At 34.0% G+C, this 15,651-nt stretch overlaps 1 protein-coding gene across 1 annotated transcript in view; it reads left to right on the top strand.

The window, feature by feature from the left end:
• Window positions 1-15,006, top strand: part of LOC126884613 (facilitated trehalose transporter Tret1-like) — a 90,385-nt gene extending 75,379 nt beyond the window's left edge. The window contains exon 3 of the mRNA XM_050650670.1: window positions 12,737-15,006. Within this exon, the coding sequence (XP_050506627.1) occupies window positions 12,737-14,079 (1,343 nt within the window). The 3' untranslated portion in view covers window positions 14,080-15,006. The remainder of the gene's footprint in view (window positions 1-12,736) is intronic.
• Window positions 15,007-15,651: the final 645 nt, after the last annotated feature.

Genomic DNA, 15,651 nt, shown 5'->3' with positions numbered 1-15,651 from the left:
ATGGAAGAGGTTTTACTGTCCCTCCTTATACTGTGGTCCCAAGCCCGGATAAAATGTGGAGGGTGATTGGCAAAGATAGCAACCTACCAATCGTAAAAACGAATACTGCTCAAAGAAACAATGTAAAGCCTCGGGAACGGATTGATAATATTAGCAAGCAAGCAATAGAAATGAATACAGTCTGTGAGGCACGCATATCTCTTTAAAATGATATATGTTGACATGAAATGAAATGACATATATATAATGTTCTTGAACTCCTAAGTGGAGCATAGAGCTTCAGTGAAGACGCGCCATCGGGTTCAATTTTGCGCTAGGGCCTTCACCTCATTCCAAGACTTTCCTTGACTTCTTATCTCGTCCATGATGGATCTTCTCCAAGTTTGTGCTGGGCGACCTCTTTTTTTTCCTTGGGGATTCCACTCTAGGGCAGTTTTTGCAATACTGCAACTATCTTTTCGGAGTGTGTGACCTATCCACCCCCACTTTCTGGATTTTATTTCATTTTCTACCCTATTTTGTTGGGTCAGGTGTAGCAGATCTTCGTTTCTGATGGTGTTTGGCCAGAAAATACGCACAATTCTTCGTAGACATTTGTTAACAAAGACCTGCAATTGTCTGTAAGGGATTTTGTCACTTTCCAGGTTTCACATCCATAGAGTAGAACAGATATAACATTTGACTGGAATACTCCCCAGACCTCCACACAGGGTTAAGCATGCTGAATGCTTGTTGAGCTTTTCGTATCCTCATACGAATATCGTTTTCTGTACCTCCGCTTTCTGTTATGACACTTCCAAGGTACGTGAAGTTTTCCCCATTTTCAATCTGCATGTTGTCAATATTAAACAGCGTGTTGTTCCTTGCGTTTATTGTCATGGATTTGGTTTTACTAATATTGATTTTTAAACCTATTTTATTGGCCTCAGTGGATAGTGTTTCCAATTGGTCGGCCACATCCTGGAACCTTTGTCCTAACAGGCAGATATCATCGGCGTATTCCAGATCACTTAGGCGTGTGGTTAACGTCCATCGTATCCCTTTTGTGTCGAAGTCTAGTTTGGAGAGAACATAGTCTAGAGCTATGTTAAACAGAAACGGAGAAAGCACACATCCCTGTCTGACTCCAGTAAGTACGTCAAATTCGTCACTGTTGATCCCATTGTGTCTCACGCTGCACGTCGCCTCAGTGTACAGTGACTTTACAATCGAAATTATTTTATGTGGAATGTTTCTTAGCTCTAAAATTTTCCATATAGCAGCATGAGATAGGCTGTCAAAGGCACGTTCGAAATCAACAAAAACCATGTATAGAGGTGTGTTCCATTCAACCGATTGTTCCATTATTACCCTCACAGTATTAATGTGATCTATGCAGGAAGATTCTGGTCTAAAACCTGCTTGATTTGCTCGAAATTCAACCTTGTTTGTTAATCTTTTGTGTACGATGGTCGTAAAATTTTTATTTATGACGGTAAGCAAGGTTATTCCTCTCCAATTTTTGCACAGTGTGAGGTTGCCCTTTTTTGGAAGCTTAATAATGTTACCTTTTTTCCAGCCCGCTGGAATGCGGTTTGTTTCCCACACCTCTCGGACTATGGGGAGCAAAAGTTCAGCGGTTAGATGCGGGTCAGTTTTAAGTAGTTCGGCAGCAATGTTATCGATTCCCGGGGACCTGTTATTTCTCAGAGATTTGATAGCTGTTATTATCTCCGTTTTGGAAGGGGACTCGCAAGATATATGCAAGTCTATATTCTGAGGGTGTTCAACAATTTCATCTGCGTTATCCCTGGGTGTGCCTAGCATCTCCTGAAAGTGCTCTTTCCATCTCTCTACTTGGTCATCCGTTGTAGTAAGTAATTCACCTGTCTTGGATCTTACAATGTTCGAACAGTTAAGCCCATTTTTTGTTAATCGTCTAGTAATTTGATACAGCTCTCTAGTCCTGTTGTGTTGTGCAGCTGTTTCTGCTTGTTTTGCCAGTTCTTCAGCCCACCTTCTTTTATCTCTTCTTGCATTTCTTTTAACTGCGTTATTTACTGTTTTATATTCTTATTGTCGGTTCGTTCTTTCTTCTACAGTTCTTGCTTGCAAGATATCTTTTTTTAGTTGTTTTCTTTCCTCGATAAGATTCCCAGTTTCATCTGATATCCATTCCTTCCTATCTTTCTCTTTTTTACCCAGTTTGTCTTCAGCTATTTCTGTCAGAATATTTGCCAAGTCTTCCCAGCTATTTACTTCACGTTCTCTTGTTTTTTCTTGAAGCTTCTCCCTAAACATGTGTTTTCCTGGGAGCGTTTTTAATATGTTTAGATTATATGTGAGTCTGTTGGTATTTCCTGTGGTTTTGTTTTTTGCCATCTTGATTTTAATGGTACCAATTAACAGATGGTGGTCACTTGCGATGTCTGCTCCTCTTTTATTTCGTACATCAAGAAGGGATGATCTCCATCTTTTTGATATGGCGATGTGGTCTATTTGATTTTCTCTTGTATGACCAGGTGCAGTCCATGTTACCTTGTGAATATTTTTATGTGGGAAGATGGTTCCACCAATAACTAAACGATGATTGGAGAAAAAATTTGTAAAGCGCTCTCCATTTTCATTCATCACTCCCAGGCCATGTTTGTCCATTACGGTTTCTAAATTAATATTGTCTTCTCCAACTTTAGCGTTCATATCGCCCATCACTATTAAGATATCGCCTTTGTTTACTTGTTGGGTCGTTTGTTCTAGTTGTTCGTAGAAAATGTCTTTATCTTCGTGGAGAGATGTGTTCGTAGGAGCATAGCACTGAATAACTGTTATCTTACGGTATCTGGTATAAAATCTGGCAGTCATAATTCTGTCATTAATGGGTTTCCATGAAATGAGGCTTTTTTGGCTTGTTTACTGAGTAGAAGACCTTGTTTAAAATGATATACAGCTGGTGAAATTCCTTGAGGTGAGGGGGTTGATCCGAACAGAACAGGAACCCTATACCTCGCCTCATTACTCCATTATAGCATGCTGATGCGCTATAGAGCCTACAAATAGGCAAAATGCTTGTGGGCTCTCACTTCTCACATGAAATACTTCTCTAATAGTTAGGCTGGAGAGCGTGAGGCGCTATAATCCTGGGGTCACCTTAATTGACTTATCAACATTGTGCTTTTGCTTGCTGGGCGCCTAGTCCCCGCTCAGAACTATATTACTGTGCTTGTTAAGAACTACACACACCCAAACTTATAAGGAATCACCTGATATTTCTTATTATTTCGGTGATTTTAAAAAAACGAACACACGAAGTCAAACAATATTTATTTGAAAGCAATTTAATAACAAATACATAACATACTTACTAATGAAGTAAAAACCTCACATGTAGGTAGGTGGTATATAATTTATTAAAAAATTTTTTCCAAAAATGATCCAAGATGGATAAAATCACAAACGTTTTCGGACCAATCAGTCCATCATCAGGTGGTAGGAACCTAAAATAAGCAAACCACTGTATTAAAAAAGCCAAGATGAAATTTGTCTGTCTGAAAGTTAGGAAAATTACAACATGTGGTTACTTACTTCAGATCCAAAGTAGTTGGAACTAGCTACATATTTAGGTCAAAAGACCTTAATGTAATAATAATTATGCCATTTAGGCTACAAAAATGTCGACAATAAGTCGATGTCACAAGAAATTAAATTGCAACGGTATTACAAAGTGGTCTTCATCTTGGCCTCAAACTGACAGACTAAAATATGACATTGAACGGATATTGACAAGACCTTCTAGGGAATTTTGTGTGTATGTAGTTATATTGTATTTTAGAAATGCGAAAAATATAAAAAATATTTTTACTTAACTGAATGAATTTAATTAGATATTAAATAAATGAGTAAGAATAAACAATTTAAATTAATAGTCACATAAAATTATTTATGAAAATTTCATGGCGGTGAAAGCGAAAATTTTGCCAACAGGTAATGACGTCACTTGGTAAAAAGAAGAACAAAAAGAAAAATAAACTGAAGAAAAATAAAAATAAAATAAAAAGAAAATTATTAGATAATAATTATAAGGTAAAAGAATTAGTGAATAAATCTGGAATTTGGCTATAATGAAATGTAATATAGTTGATAGTCATAATGTAACAGTATAACTGGTTGTCTAATTTCAAGTAGATGTAATAGGGTGAATAAAACACAACTAAGTAAAATACTATGGTACTACTTAGTTGTGTTTTATTCACCCTATTACATCTACTTGAAATTAGACAACCAGTTATACTGTTACATTATGACTATCAACTATATTATTACATTTCATTATAGCCAAATTCCAGATTTATTCACTAATTCTTTTACCTTATCCTTATAATTATTATCTAATAATTTTCTTTTTATTTTATTTTTATTTTTCTTCAGTTTATTTTTCTTTTTGTTCTTCTTTTTACCAAGTGACGTCATTACCTGTTGGCAAATTTTTCGCTTTCACCGCCATGAAATTTTCATAAATAATTTTATGTGACTATTAATTTAAATTGTTTATTCTTACTCATTTATTTAATATCTAATTAAATTCATTCAGTTAAGTAAAAATATTTTTTATATTTTTCGCATTTCTAAAATACAATATAACTACATACACACAAAATTCCCTAGAAGGTCTTGTCAATATCCGTTCAATGTCATATTTTAGTCTGTCAGTTTGAGGCCAAGATGAAGACCACTTTGTAATACCGTTGCAATTTAATTTCTTGTGACATCGACTTATTGTCGACATTTTTGTAGCCTAAATGGCATAATTATTATTACATTAAGGTCTTTTGACCTAAATATGTAGCTAGTTCCAACTACTTTGGATCTGAAGTAAGTAACCACATGTTGTAATTTTCCTAACTTTCAGACAGTCAAATTTCATCTTGGCTTTTTTAATACAGTGGTTTGCTTATTTTAGGTTTCTACCACCTGATGATGGACTGATTGGTCCGAAAACGTTTGTGATTTTATCCATCTTGGATCATTTTTGGAAAAAATTTTTTAATAAATTATATACCACCTACCTACATGTGAGGTTTTTACTTCATTAGTAAGTTTTTATTATGGTATACAACCAATGAGAGGAATCTTTTCCTTTATATTTTAAATACTCAACAATTAAATAAAACAATAACGTATTTAACAAACAAATTGAAAGTATTGTCCTTTTCATGAGCATTTTTCAGTGCGTAACAAATGATAGGAAAAAGGGTAAGTCCGTGATAATACACATTTATGACATTTATTCTAACATGACATTTTAGTTAAATCTGACAGTTGTCACATTTTATTTTCAATTTGGAATAAAAACAAATCAAATGTGTTTCTTGCATTTATAAAATGGTACTTTCTTTGATTTGTATAGTCTTATAAATTCTACAGATTATATTTGTAATATTATTACCTAATTTAAAAAAAAATAATTTTTTTTAATATGGCGCCATCTATCGACCACTAGAATAACTAGAATAAATGTTATAAATGTCACCGACGAAATGTAATCACCGACGTGCGTTTTTTTCTGTCACATACAATTTAATGCGTTAGAAAGAAATCGAAAAACTGTGACGCACTGAAAGATGATCATGAGAAAAACAATAGTTGTTTTAAAGTCAATAGCATACAAAATTTCAATGGAAAACGAATAATGTTTAACTTGTTTTTATTTATTTTTTTGTATTGTGTGGTAGTCAGTGTTTTCACCTCTAGTCCTTATGCAAGCTTCAGTTTGCGTGGGCACGTTCCTAATCAAATTATCAACATTTTATTGTGGTAGGTTGCTCCATCCTTTAAAAGCAGCTTGTACTAGCCGTGCGGTGTTTTGTGGATTATCCCGGCGAGCTCTAATTTTTCTTTTAAGCATATCCCACAAATACTCTATAGGATTAAGCTCGGGTGAGCAAGCAGACCACTCCAAACAAGGGATACCTTTTGCTTCAATGATGTCTCTAGTCACTCTAATGGTATGTAGAGGTCCATTATCATGAAATAAAATTAAATTTTCTCCTGTTGCGCCTCTCCAGAGCCTGACTACAGATTATCAACATACCTGTGAGCAGTTAAAGTTGGTTGGATGAAAATTAAAGGAGTTTTTTTACGGATCACAATTCCTCTCCAGAACATTACACTTCCCCTTGTACATTTGTGAACAGATCTGACAGTTTTCACTCTTGCTTGTCTCCCTCGACCTCTAAGTACACGATTTCGTGGATCATCTGATTTTTCATCTGATTACATTAAATTCTGACTGTTTTTGAAAATAGCACATTTTGTCAATTCCCAAATGTTCCAGTTTTGATGGTGAAGACACCAATTTTGGTGATCAATCTTATGCTGCCTGGATAGCTCGGGAACCCATAACTGTCACCTGCTGTATACTTCTTGGTACGAACTCTTCTTCTTATCCTTTCAACTGAAACAGTTACACATGTAGCTTCCAAAAGCTGCCTTTGGAGCTGCAGGTGAGAAATGGTTGGGTGTCTTCCAGCTGATTGGACAATTAAACGATCGTGGAGAGCCGTTACTACTTTTGGTGACTTTCCCTTGCTTTATTTTTGAGCTTTCCTAGTTCCTGTTACCTAGCATATGTTTTGGACAGAACGCCCTGTATTACGCCTAGCCCTGCAGCTATGTTCATCTGAGAACATTACTTTCTCCACAAGACCAATAACCTTTCCTCGTTGTAAGTTCTATAACCCCACTTGAGGCATATTTTCGTTTTTGGACGCAAAAGTTAGTTTATTTATTTTCGTTCAACTATCAACTCAAGCAAATAATCTATACCGTACCGGGCTGTACTATCCGATTGTCTTGTATATTTATTTATTTTCAATAAAAACCTTTAATCTTCGCAACAATAACAAGTTTTTTCAAAAGAAATAAATATTACTTTGAAATACATGGTGATTCCATATAAGTTTGGGTGTGTGTATTTATCATTTATTTCATTCCGTGTCTGCCCAGATTTGTTCACATTATATAAATATTTTATACAACAAACATGAGTCGTTGATTTATAACCAGTGTCAAGGCCGAGCGTAAGCCTTATTTACCTAATGTAGATACTTGATGTAGTGATGTTATTTCAACGTACAATACAATAAATCTGCATGGCAATATAATGATAACTGATTTGGGCCTACAATAAATTACCTGAAGTAATCTTCTTTCACTTTATCTTGTACGATTATGACAAGTAGTTGTGTTGGGACGGAATGCTTTGTGATGATAAAAGGAAATAATGTAGTGTCAGTAATGAAATAATTGTTAAATAAATAGTCTTAACATTATCCATATTTTGCATAATTTGAAGTAACTTTAATTAGGTAGATATCTTATCATAAGAACCATTTATATTTTAATACAATTAAATAAATTTTTCACACAAATTAACAGCACATACTTTCCGCATATATTACCAGTGGTCCAATAAAAAAAAAAGATATTTAAAAACAAAAATTCATCGAATCTTTAATGGTTCAGTAGCGTCCATTCTTCTTCTTATAGTGATTACTCCATTAACCTTTGGATCACCAATGGGGGTAAATTTGGACCCCAGCGTATGTTTTTCTTTAATAAATTCAAAACTGTTTTCAATTTTTAACTCATTATTTTTTTATTTGACTTTAATATCATTCTAGATATCCTCATCTTTTGAAATAAAAAAAATTCCCTATATTTTACGAATAAAAAATATATTCTGTTGTTGTTCTAAATGAAGTTGATGTTTAGTAAAAAATTCCGTGTATTATGTGGAATTCCAAGTAGTTTTACACTGCGCGTTATCAAAATCTATTTTTAGACTGCGGGGCCTGTTATGTACGAATCATGACATTCCTGTCTGCTACAGTTAGTCATTATTATTATTTCCTGGCGTATATTATTATAGTTTCTTAGTATTTTGTGTACATATAAGATATGGCCCGCAAATATCTTACTGAGGCTGAGTTACAGGAAATTGTTACTGCTAGCGATTTTTATGATGATATAAAAGATGAAATAGTATCTGAAAACGAGGATGTATTGTTAGCTGAAGATTTAAATGCTGAAAACATTCATTCCAGGTCATTTTTGACCTGGGGTCATTTTTTACCCCCGTTGGTCATCCGTGTAACAAAAAAAGGTTGGTCACCGGAAAATTAATAAAGGTTGGCTATATAACCATTGCAAATTCGTCTCTATCTTCTGCTTTTCTTTTATTAAGGGCGTCTGTGTATTCAACTCAACCCAGTTCAGTCGCGAATGTTTTTTAGCCAGGATATTTGTCGTCTACCAGGACCAAGGGCGGATCCAGGGAGAGGGCCATGGGGCCATGGCTCCCTCCGAGAATTTAAAAAAATAGAAGTTTAAATATTTGCAGTTGAAATATTTTTAGTTTTAAACACATACTTATATATGTACAAAACAGGGGATACATATTATATCTTCTGAACTATAATTGAACAAAAGCAGTAACGGAAGCTTCAAGAATGACATAGGATTTTTTGTAAATAAAAATGTTGATAATTTTACAAAGTCCCATTTGTTAGAACGACTTTGGCAGCCATCAATCGTATCAATTTCAAAATTCTGTACACACAAAAAATAAAAAAGAAATTAAGCATTACTTGGGTCACCGGCACTTAGAACAAAGGAGTTGGTTGGTACTTTCGCACATTAAAAATTTTGCAAGTACTGCGTTTTATTTTTCTAATAAAAAATATGGTTACAATAAAGGGATGACAGCCCAAAGCCGTGTCACGAAACCTTTAACATCTTTCGCCAAACTCATGGGCAAGGACGGAGCCATACAAAACCATGAAGTTATCTCAACCCGCAAAAGTCAGACATTAACCAGATAGACCAGGTATTAACCAGATAGGTCTTTAAATATTTATTCTTCTTGATAATATAGTGGTCATGTTGTGACTGGCTGATTTACATAAAGTCCATGCAATTACAAAAACAGATAGACTCTCAGAGGTCTAGACAGATACAAGCAAATAGAGAAAGACTACGACCAATAGTAGAGTCTATAGTGTTCGTAGGTCGACAAATTATTGCTCTAAGAGACCACCGTGATGATGTCTTTCTGCTTCTGGGAGAAGCTGCTGGACCGAGTAATGAGGGAATTGTTTAGGATTAAAATAGCATCAGGGGATAAGATTCTTAAACAACACCTATCCACAGCATCCTCCCGAGCAACATACGTTAGTGGCACCAATCAAAGTCAATTGATAACATGTTGTGGTGAACAAGTAATTGAACAAATAATGAATCAGGTTCAAAGTGCAAATTTTTACCCTATCATATTTGACGAAACGACCGACGTATCCCACGTGGAAACGCTTTTTCTAAATTTGAGATATGTACATATTATGCAGGAAAAATGATAGATTACCCAGGAGCGATCATACTAAACACATATTTTCTATGTTCCAGAAAGTAATGAACTATAGTGCCAGTACTATAAGAACAGCTTATATAAGTATTATTCATGCACTTGCGTTGGCCAATTTTTTTGTGACACGGTGACAGAAAAATACAGCGTGTTTTATATGTTCGTTCATGGGTAATCTTTCATTTTTCCTACTGTACACAATAACAACATTCGTGAAGACTTTGTCAAGTTCATTGACGATTATGAGAAGATAAAAATAATTAGTGAAAATCATGAATGAGGGGAAAAAGAAGGCCTGACAGGAGAAGCATTGGGAAAGATAGTATTAAACTTGTTGAAAGAACTGCATTTGGATCCGAAAAAATGTGTAGGAATCGGTACTGACTTTAATAATACTTTAAAAACGATAAGTTTTGAATGTCTTTATGGCACTCAATAGTATGTGAAAAGTGCCTTAAAACTCACCATTGTAAAACAAATTTTTAAAAATTACCCCCAGACCCCCGGTCTCTCTCCCAAAAAAAGTTCATGGCACGTCCCGAAAATCGGTCCTGGATCCGCCCTTGACCAGGACCCCTTTTGCCCTTCATAATCAGCTGCAATAGCTCGTACTTATCATTTCTAAGTATGTGCCCCAAATATGCCGTCTTTCTCATTTAATGGTGCTCAAAAGTTCTCTGTCTCTTCCCATTCTGTGCGACACCATTAAGTTCGTAACATGAACAGTACAAGCTTCGGCACCATACAGAAGAATATATATTACTAAATTGAGTACACAATAAAGATGCACTAGAAATAAACGAATAAAGACACGTTGGAGCACTCCCGAATCATCATTTACAATTTTTTGTAAATCATGATTTTTTATTTATAATGTGTATAAATTGTAAATCATGGTTTGGGAGTGCCCCTTGTAGCATTCTTGGTGTCTTGGTTTGTTTATTTCTAGTGCATCTTTATTGTGATTTTATTATAGTGGATATAGCATTTTACCATCCGATGTCAGATTTGTAGATTGAGCATTGGTTACTCAGATATTTATTCATCTTCAAAAAGGCTGCTTTTGATTGCTCTATTCTTTATAGAATTTCTGATTTCGAATTTAGATCTTCAGTAATCCAGACTCCTATTTCACTTTGTTCCCTTGTTCAATATATTTATTTTCTATCTGGATCCTTATTATGACTTTACCCCTCTTACTGTTGACAATGCTTTCTGTTTTCTATTGTTAAACCAAACTGTGTTATTTGTGGTATTTGTATAATAATTGTGTTATTTAGGTCCATATATTATATTAAATGTTAACGGCCACACAGTTTTTGAGATTCGGAAATTGAACCAAATTTTGGCTCAATTGCACTAGTTTTTGCTATTAGGATTTTCACTTCTTCGTCGTGGCCAAATTTACTATTTTGGCTAACTTCAAGATAACTAAATTTCTCAAGTTTGTCTATAAGTTGGTTATTTATTTTCAACTGTGCTTGCATATGGGATTGTCTGCTGATTATCATTAATTTCGTTTTTGTGACGTTAATGTTGAGACCATATTCCTTTCCCACCGTATTAATATTATTTACTATTTCTTGCAATTCTTTTATGTTCTCTGCTATGATTGCGGTATCATCGGCATATCGCAAATTATTTATGGGAATTCCATTTATTTTGATACCTTTTTCCTTTTACTGTGCAAGTGGACAGATCTTTTTGACATAATTGTCAAATAGCAGAGGGAAGAAGATGCAGCCCTTTCCCACTCCCTTACTTATTTCTACTTGTTTTTTTTTTATTAACTCCTAGGCAGATCTGCAATCTGCCAGCAAGCAAGCGTTTTTTTCTTACAATGAAGCTGATGATATGTAGAGTATCATTCCAATGAATAATCTCTTTTAAATATATTGTCTAAACCTAAGTTAAACACTGTGGGTACGAATTTAAAAACATTTGCCTTAAAAACTAAGCTAAAGTTTGTGTGATGTAGATAGGTCGGATGACAGCAGACGTTTTAGCCTACGGATTTCATTGGCATCAAGCACGTTTAGTTGGACGGCTAACCCATTTGGGTGCACTGACACTCTTTCACTATAGTTAACACTAAAACGATGTATGGCATCTTTGATGGATTCTAAAGGGATAGCATGCTGAATGATTTCGTAACTGACGTAGTAGGGAGCATCAACAATAGTCTACAGTCTACACAACAATTTCTACTTGTTGTGTAGAAGATCGATCTTTAATTCTACCATTTTTATTCCAGTACAGCTGGATTGATCTAATATCTTTTCCATCAATACCAATATCTAAATAGACCAATATCGTTTTCTGAAGGTATTTGTTATTTCTTTGAATTTTTTATTGAGAAAATAAAGTTGAGAAAAAGTCATGCCTTACAACTAGTAGTGATTTCTTTGTCTATGATTATTCTAATTTTTTTCTTTCTTCAATCTTATCCAGTATTTCTTCTGTCATCCAATATTTCTTTGCTTGTGTTCTTTTGGAACCCAGAACATCTTTTGAAGCTTTATATATAGTATTTTTGATGTTCTTCCGTTGTTTTTCTACGCTTTCTTTTTCATTATTCATTCATTATTCATTTTCGTATTCATTTTCTAGTTACTTTTGTAATTTTTCTGCAGTGTTTTATTTTAAAAAGTTTCAATATTATATGCAATGTGTTTTGAAGCCTAGATATAATTTTACCTTTAAGCCTAAAGTGGCTAATTGGTGTCATACGGTCAGAGCCAATATCTGCTCCAGTGTAAGCAGTTATTCTTTTAATGCTATTTTGGAATCGTTTATTTATTAGGACATAATCCATTTGGTTTATAATTTTGTGTTCTTCATTATCTGGTGGAGATTCCCATGTATATAATCGTCTGGGTGATTGATTTTAGTATTGGTAATTACCACTTTTCCTTCCTGACAGAAGCGTACTAATATATTTCTTCGTTGATTTATTTATCCCAAGCCAAAAGGTCCGATGACTTCTTCTGCTGTTTATTTTCCTACCTTAACGTTATAGTGACGAATAATATTTTTTATTTCATTAGATTTTATTAATTTTATGGCATTCCGTAGTTCTTCATAGAACTGTTCAGCTTCTGTATCTGGTTTGTCAGCTGTAGAAGCGTATATTTGAAGAATATGTATTTACATTTATGGGTTTGATATAACAATATGATTCTTTCGATTATAGGCACTACGTTGTTGAGGTATTGCGTGAGCGAGTTCTTTAAGAGAATACCTATTCATTCCATGTTATCAAATTTATTATATTATTTATTATTATTATAATCAACGAGCTATGTAAGACCAGAACTCTAATCAATCGTTTTTTTTTAGCTAACATAGCATCATTTGTTTGCGGCACAGCTTTTGGATGGACATCTCCAGAAATTCCAAAACTAAACAATTTAACAACAACTCCACTTGCAGATGTTTTGACTCCTTCCCAAGAAGGTTGGGTCGGCTCATTCTTACCATTAGCAGCAGCTATTGGACCAATTGGAGGAGGAATTATGGCAGACATGATTGGAAGAAAAAAATCGTTGCTGGTGGCTACACTACCTTTCCTACTAGCCTTTTTATTGAATGTTATGGCCAGCACAGTTTTCTATTTTTATGTTTCTAGATTCTTGTGTGGTTTGGGAGTGGGTATGATTTTTACTGTCTTGCCGATGTATATTGGGGAAATATCTGATGATGAGGTCAGAGGCTCACTAGGGTCATTTATGCAACTGTTCATAGTAATTGGACTGCTGTTTTCTTATGCGCTTGGACCTTATTTACCAGTAAAAACGTTTAATATTATATTACTATTCCCTCCAGTGATATTTATAGTTCTATTTTTCTTGTTCATACCTGATAGTCCTTACTACCTCATACAGAGTGATGATAGCGAAGCTGCATTAGAAGCTCTCATTAAATTAAGAGGTGGAAATAAATCTTTAGCTCAAAAAGAATTAGAAGTGATCAAACTTCAAGTAGAGGAAGATCTTAAAAGTAAAGGTAGTTTTACAGGTACTTTTAAGACAATTTTTGATTCGAAATCATTAAAAATGGCTTTGTTTTTAGCTCTTGCTTTAGTAAGTTGGCAACAGCTTTCTGGAATTAACGTGGTGTTGTTTTACAGTCAAAACATTTTTACAGATGCAGGCGTGTCTATAGCTCCAGAAATATGTACAATTATCATAGGAGTTGTTCAAGTTCTAGCAAGCGGTGCTACTCCTCTTCTTGTAGAGAAGTGGGGTAAGAGGTTCCTATTGATGTTTTCTGGTATAGGCATGTTCATATCTCAGGGTGTATTAACATACTTCTTTTATCTTAAAGATAACCAGCACAAAGATATCTCTAACATCGGGTGGGTGCCAATTTTAAGTCTTGTAGTCTTCATTATTACGTATTGTCTTGGTTTCGGACCTCTACCATGGGCAGTTATGGGAGAATTGTTCCCAGGAAATGTCAAATCTGTAGCCTCTACAGCTACGGCTTCATTTTGCTGGATCCTTGGCTTCTTGCTAACTAACTACTTTGGTGCAGTTGCAGGAGTTATAGGAAAATCTGGATCTTTTGGTTTCTTCACAATTTGCTGCCTTTTGTCGGCTATTTTTACCTTCAAATTTTTACCTGAGACTGCGGGAAAGAGTCTTAACGAAATTCAGGCTCTTCTGGCCGGAAAAAAATAAATGACAATTAGTATATGTTGTTATATTTTGATTTCTATTTTTTCAATAGGCTGTCCAGGTTAAGACTGCTAATCATTCCAAAAACGTTACTTACTTTACCTAAAAGAGGTTATTCTTTTTAGGTGCAAATAAATTAACATTACTTTATACAAGTGCTTTAAGAAAGTCTTATAAATAAAAATAAATAATTTTGTATCCAACCAGTACCTCAATGTTTATGACTTGTGGTAGACAAGGAAATGAATGCAGGATTTCAGAAATAATAAAAGGTCTGTGCCAAAAGTATCTGACTTTCCAATTCCACTATGCTTTTACTGAGTCACCCAGCTCGGGGTATAGTTAATATTTCCCAATAAGCTGAACAACACTTCACCTTCAAGATATATAATTTCATCGTAGCATTTTTGAATAACGATGAAAAACGATGAAAACAGAAACTGTTTGGCGTGAAATTATGAACGAAGGTCAGATAATTTTGGAATGGCGCAGTCTGTGTGTCTCTTACCTCATCACCTATATTGGGAGTATTTTTTCAATGCACTATAGCAATATTTTAAGATTACGATATTAACAATCGAGAAGTTTATCTGTATCAACTACTATAAAAGTGCTTTGAAGAAATGCCTTTATTTTTATAACCACAATAACCTATTTTCTATAGCTATCCTTTTTATACATTACTTTTGTTTTATTTTTATTAACACATTTGCGTTAAAACGTTCAAATATGAAGACTGAAAAAATGTTTACTGATTTATTCATTTCATTTAACGTAAATCACTATGTTACTTACATCAAAGTATTTATTTATTTATTACCTATTTGTAGCCATTTGTACATAGTGTACAGACACAAAGAACTGATTATTGTAGTCGATGATGATTTGTAAATATGTATGTTTTATTACAATAAATTTTGTAACCACATAGTTTTTTTATTTTTAATATTTTGATCAAAAATTGAATATGAAATACCCTAGGAACCAGAGAAAACCCATGTGAAATATGGATGGATAATTGAGGATATGACCTTAGAGCAAAGAAGAGGGGTCTAAAAGCAAAACCAGCAATCTCCACTTAGACAAATTTTTCAGGAAATAGAATTTTTTAATAAAATTTTAGCGTTTTATTGAAGTTTGTTTTTTTTTGTTATTTATATTTATTTGTACATTGGCTTTTATTATGCAAAAAAAACTTAATTATTTACATTAAATTTTAAGTAATTAACAATTTAAGTTTGGAATTTTCTGGTTTTGCTTCAAACACTTGGAGATTGTCGATTTTGCAACAGAGAAAACAATATATGAATTCAAAAAACACACATCTTCTTTGAAACTAAATTTTTATTGAAAAATACAAATATTTATGGAACAAAAAATTTTTAAAGGATCAAATCTGAAATTTCATCACAAGCATCAGCTTCTCCTTCAATATGTTCAATAGCTCCTTCATTTTCTTCGGAATCAATAATGTTTTCTAACATATCATTATTCCTATTTAAAGCGTTATGGTAGAGCTCAAAATTTTCTTAGTTTTTTCACTCTTTTCCAAAATGTTTTGTTAGGAGTTTATTA

Source organism: Diabrotica virgifera, chromosome 5 (genome assembly GCF_917563875.1).
Source record: "Diabrotica virgifera virgifera chromosome 5, PGI_DIABVI_V3a".
Lineage (NCBI taxonomy): Eukaryota > Metazoa > Arthropoda > Insecta > Coleoptera > Chrysomelidae > Diabrotica > Diabrotica virgifera.
This window is presented reverse-complemented; position numbering and strand designations above follow the sequence as displayed.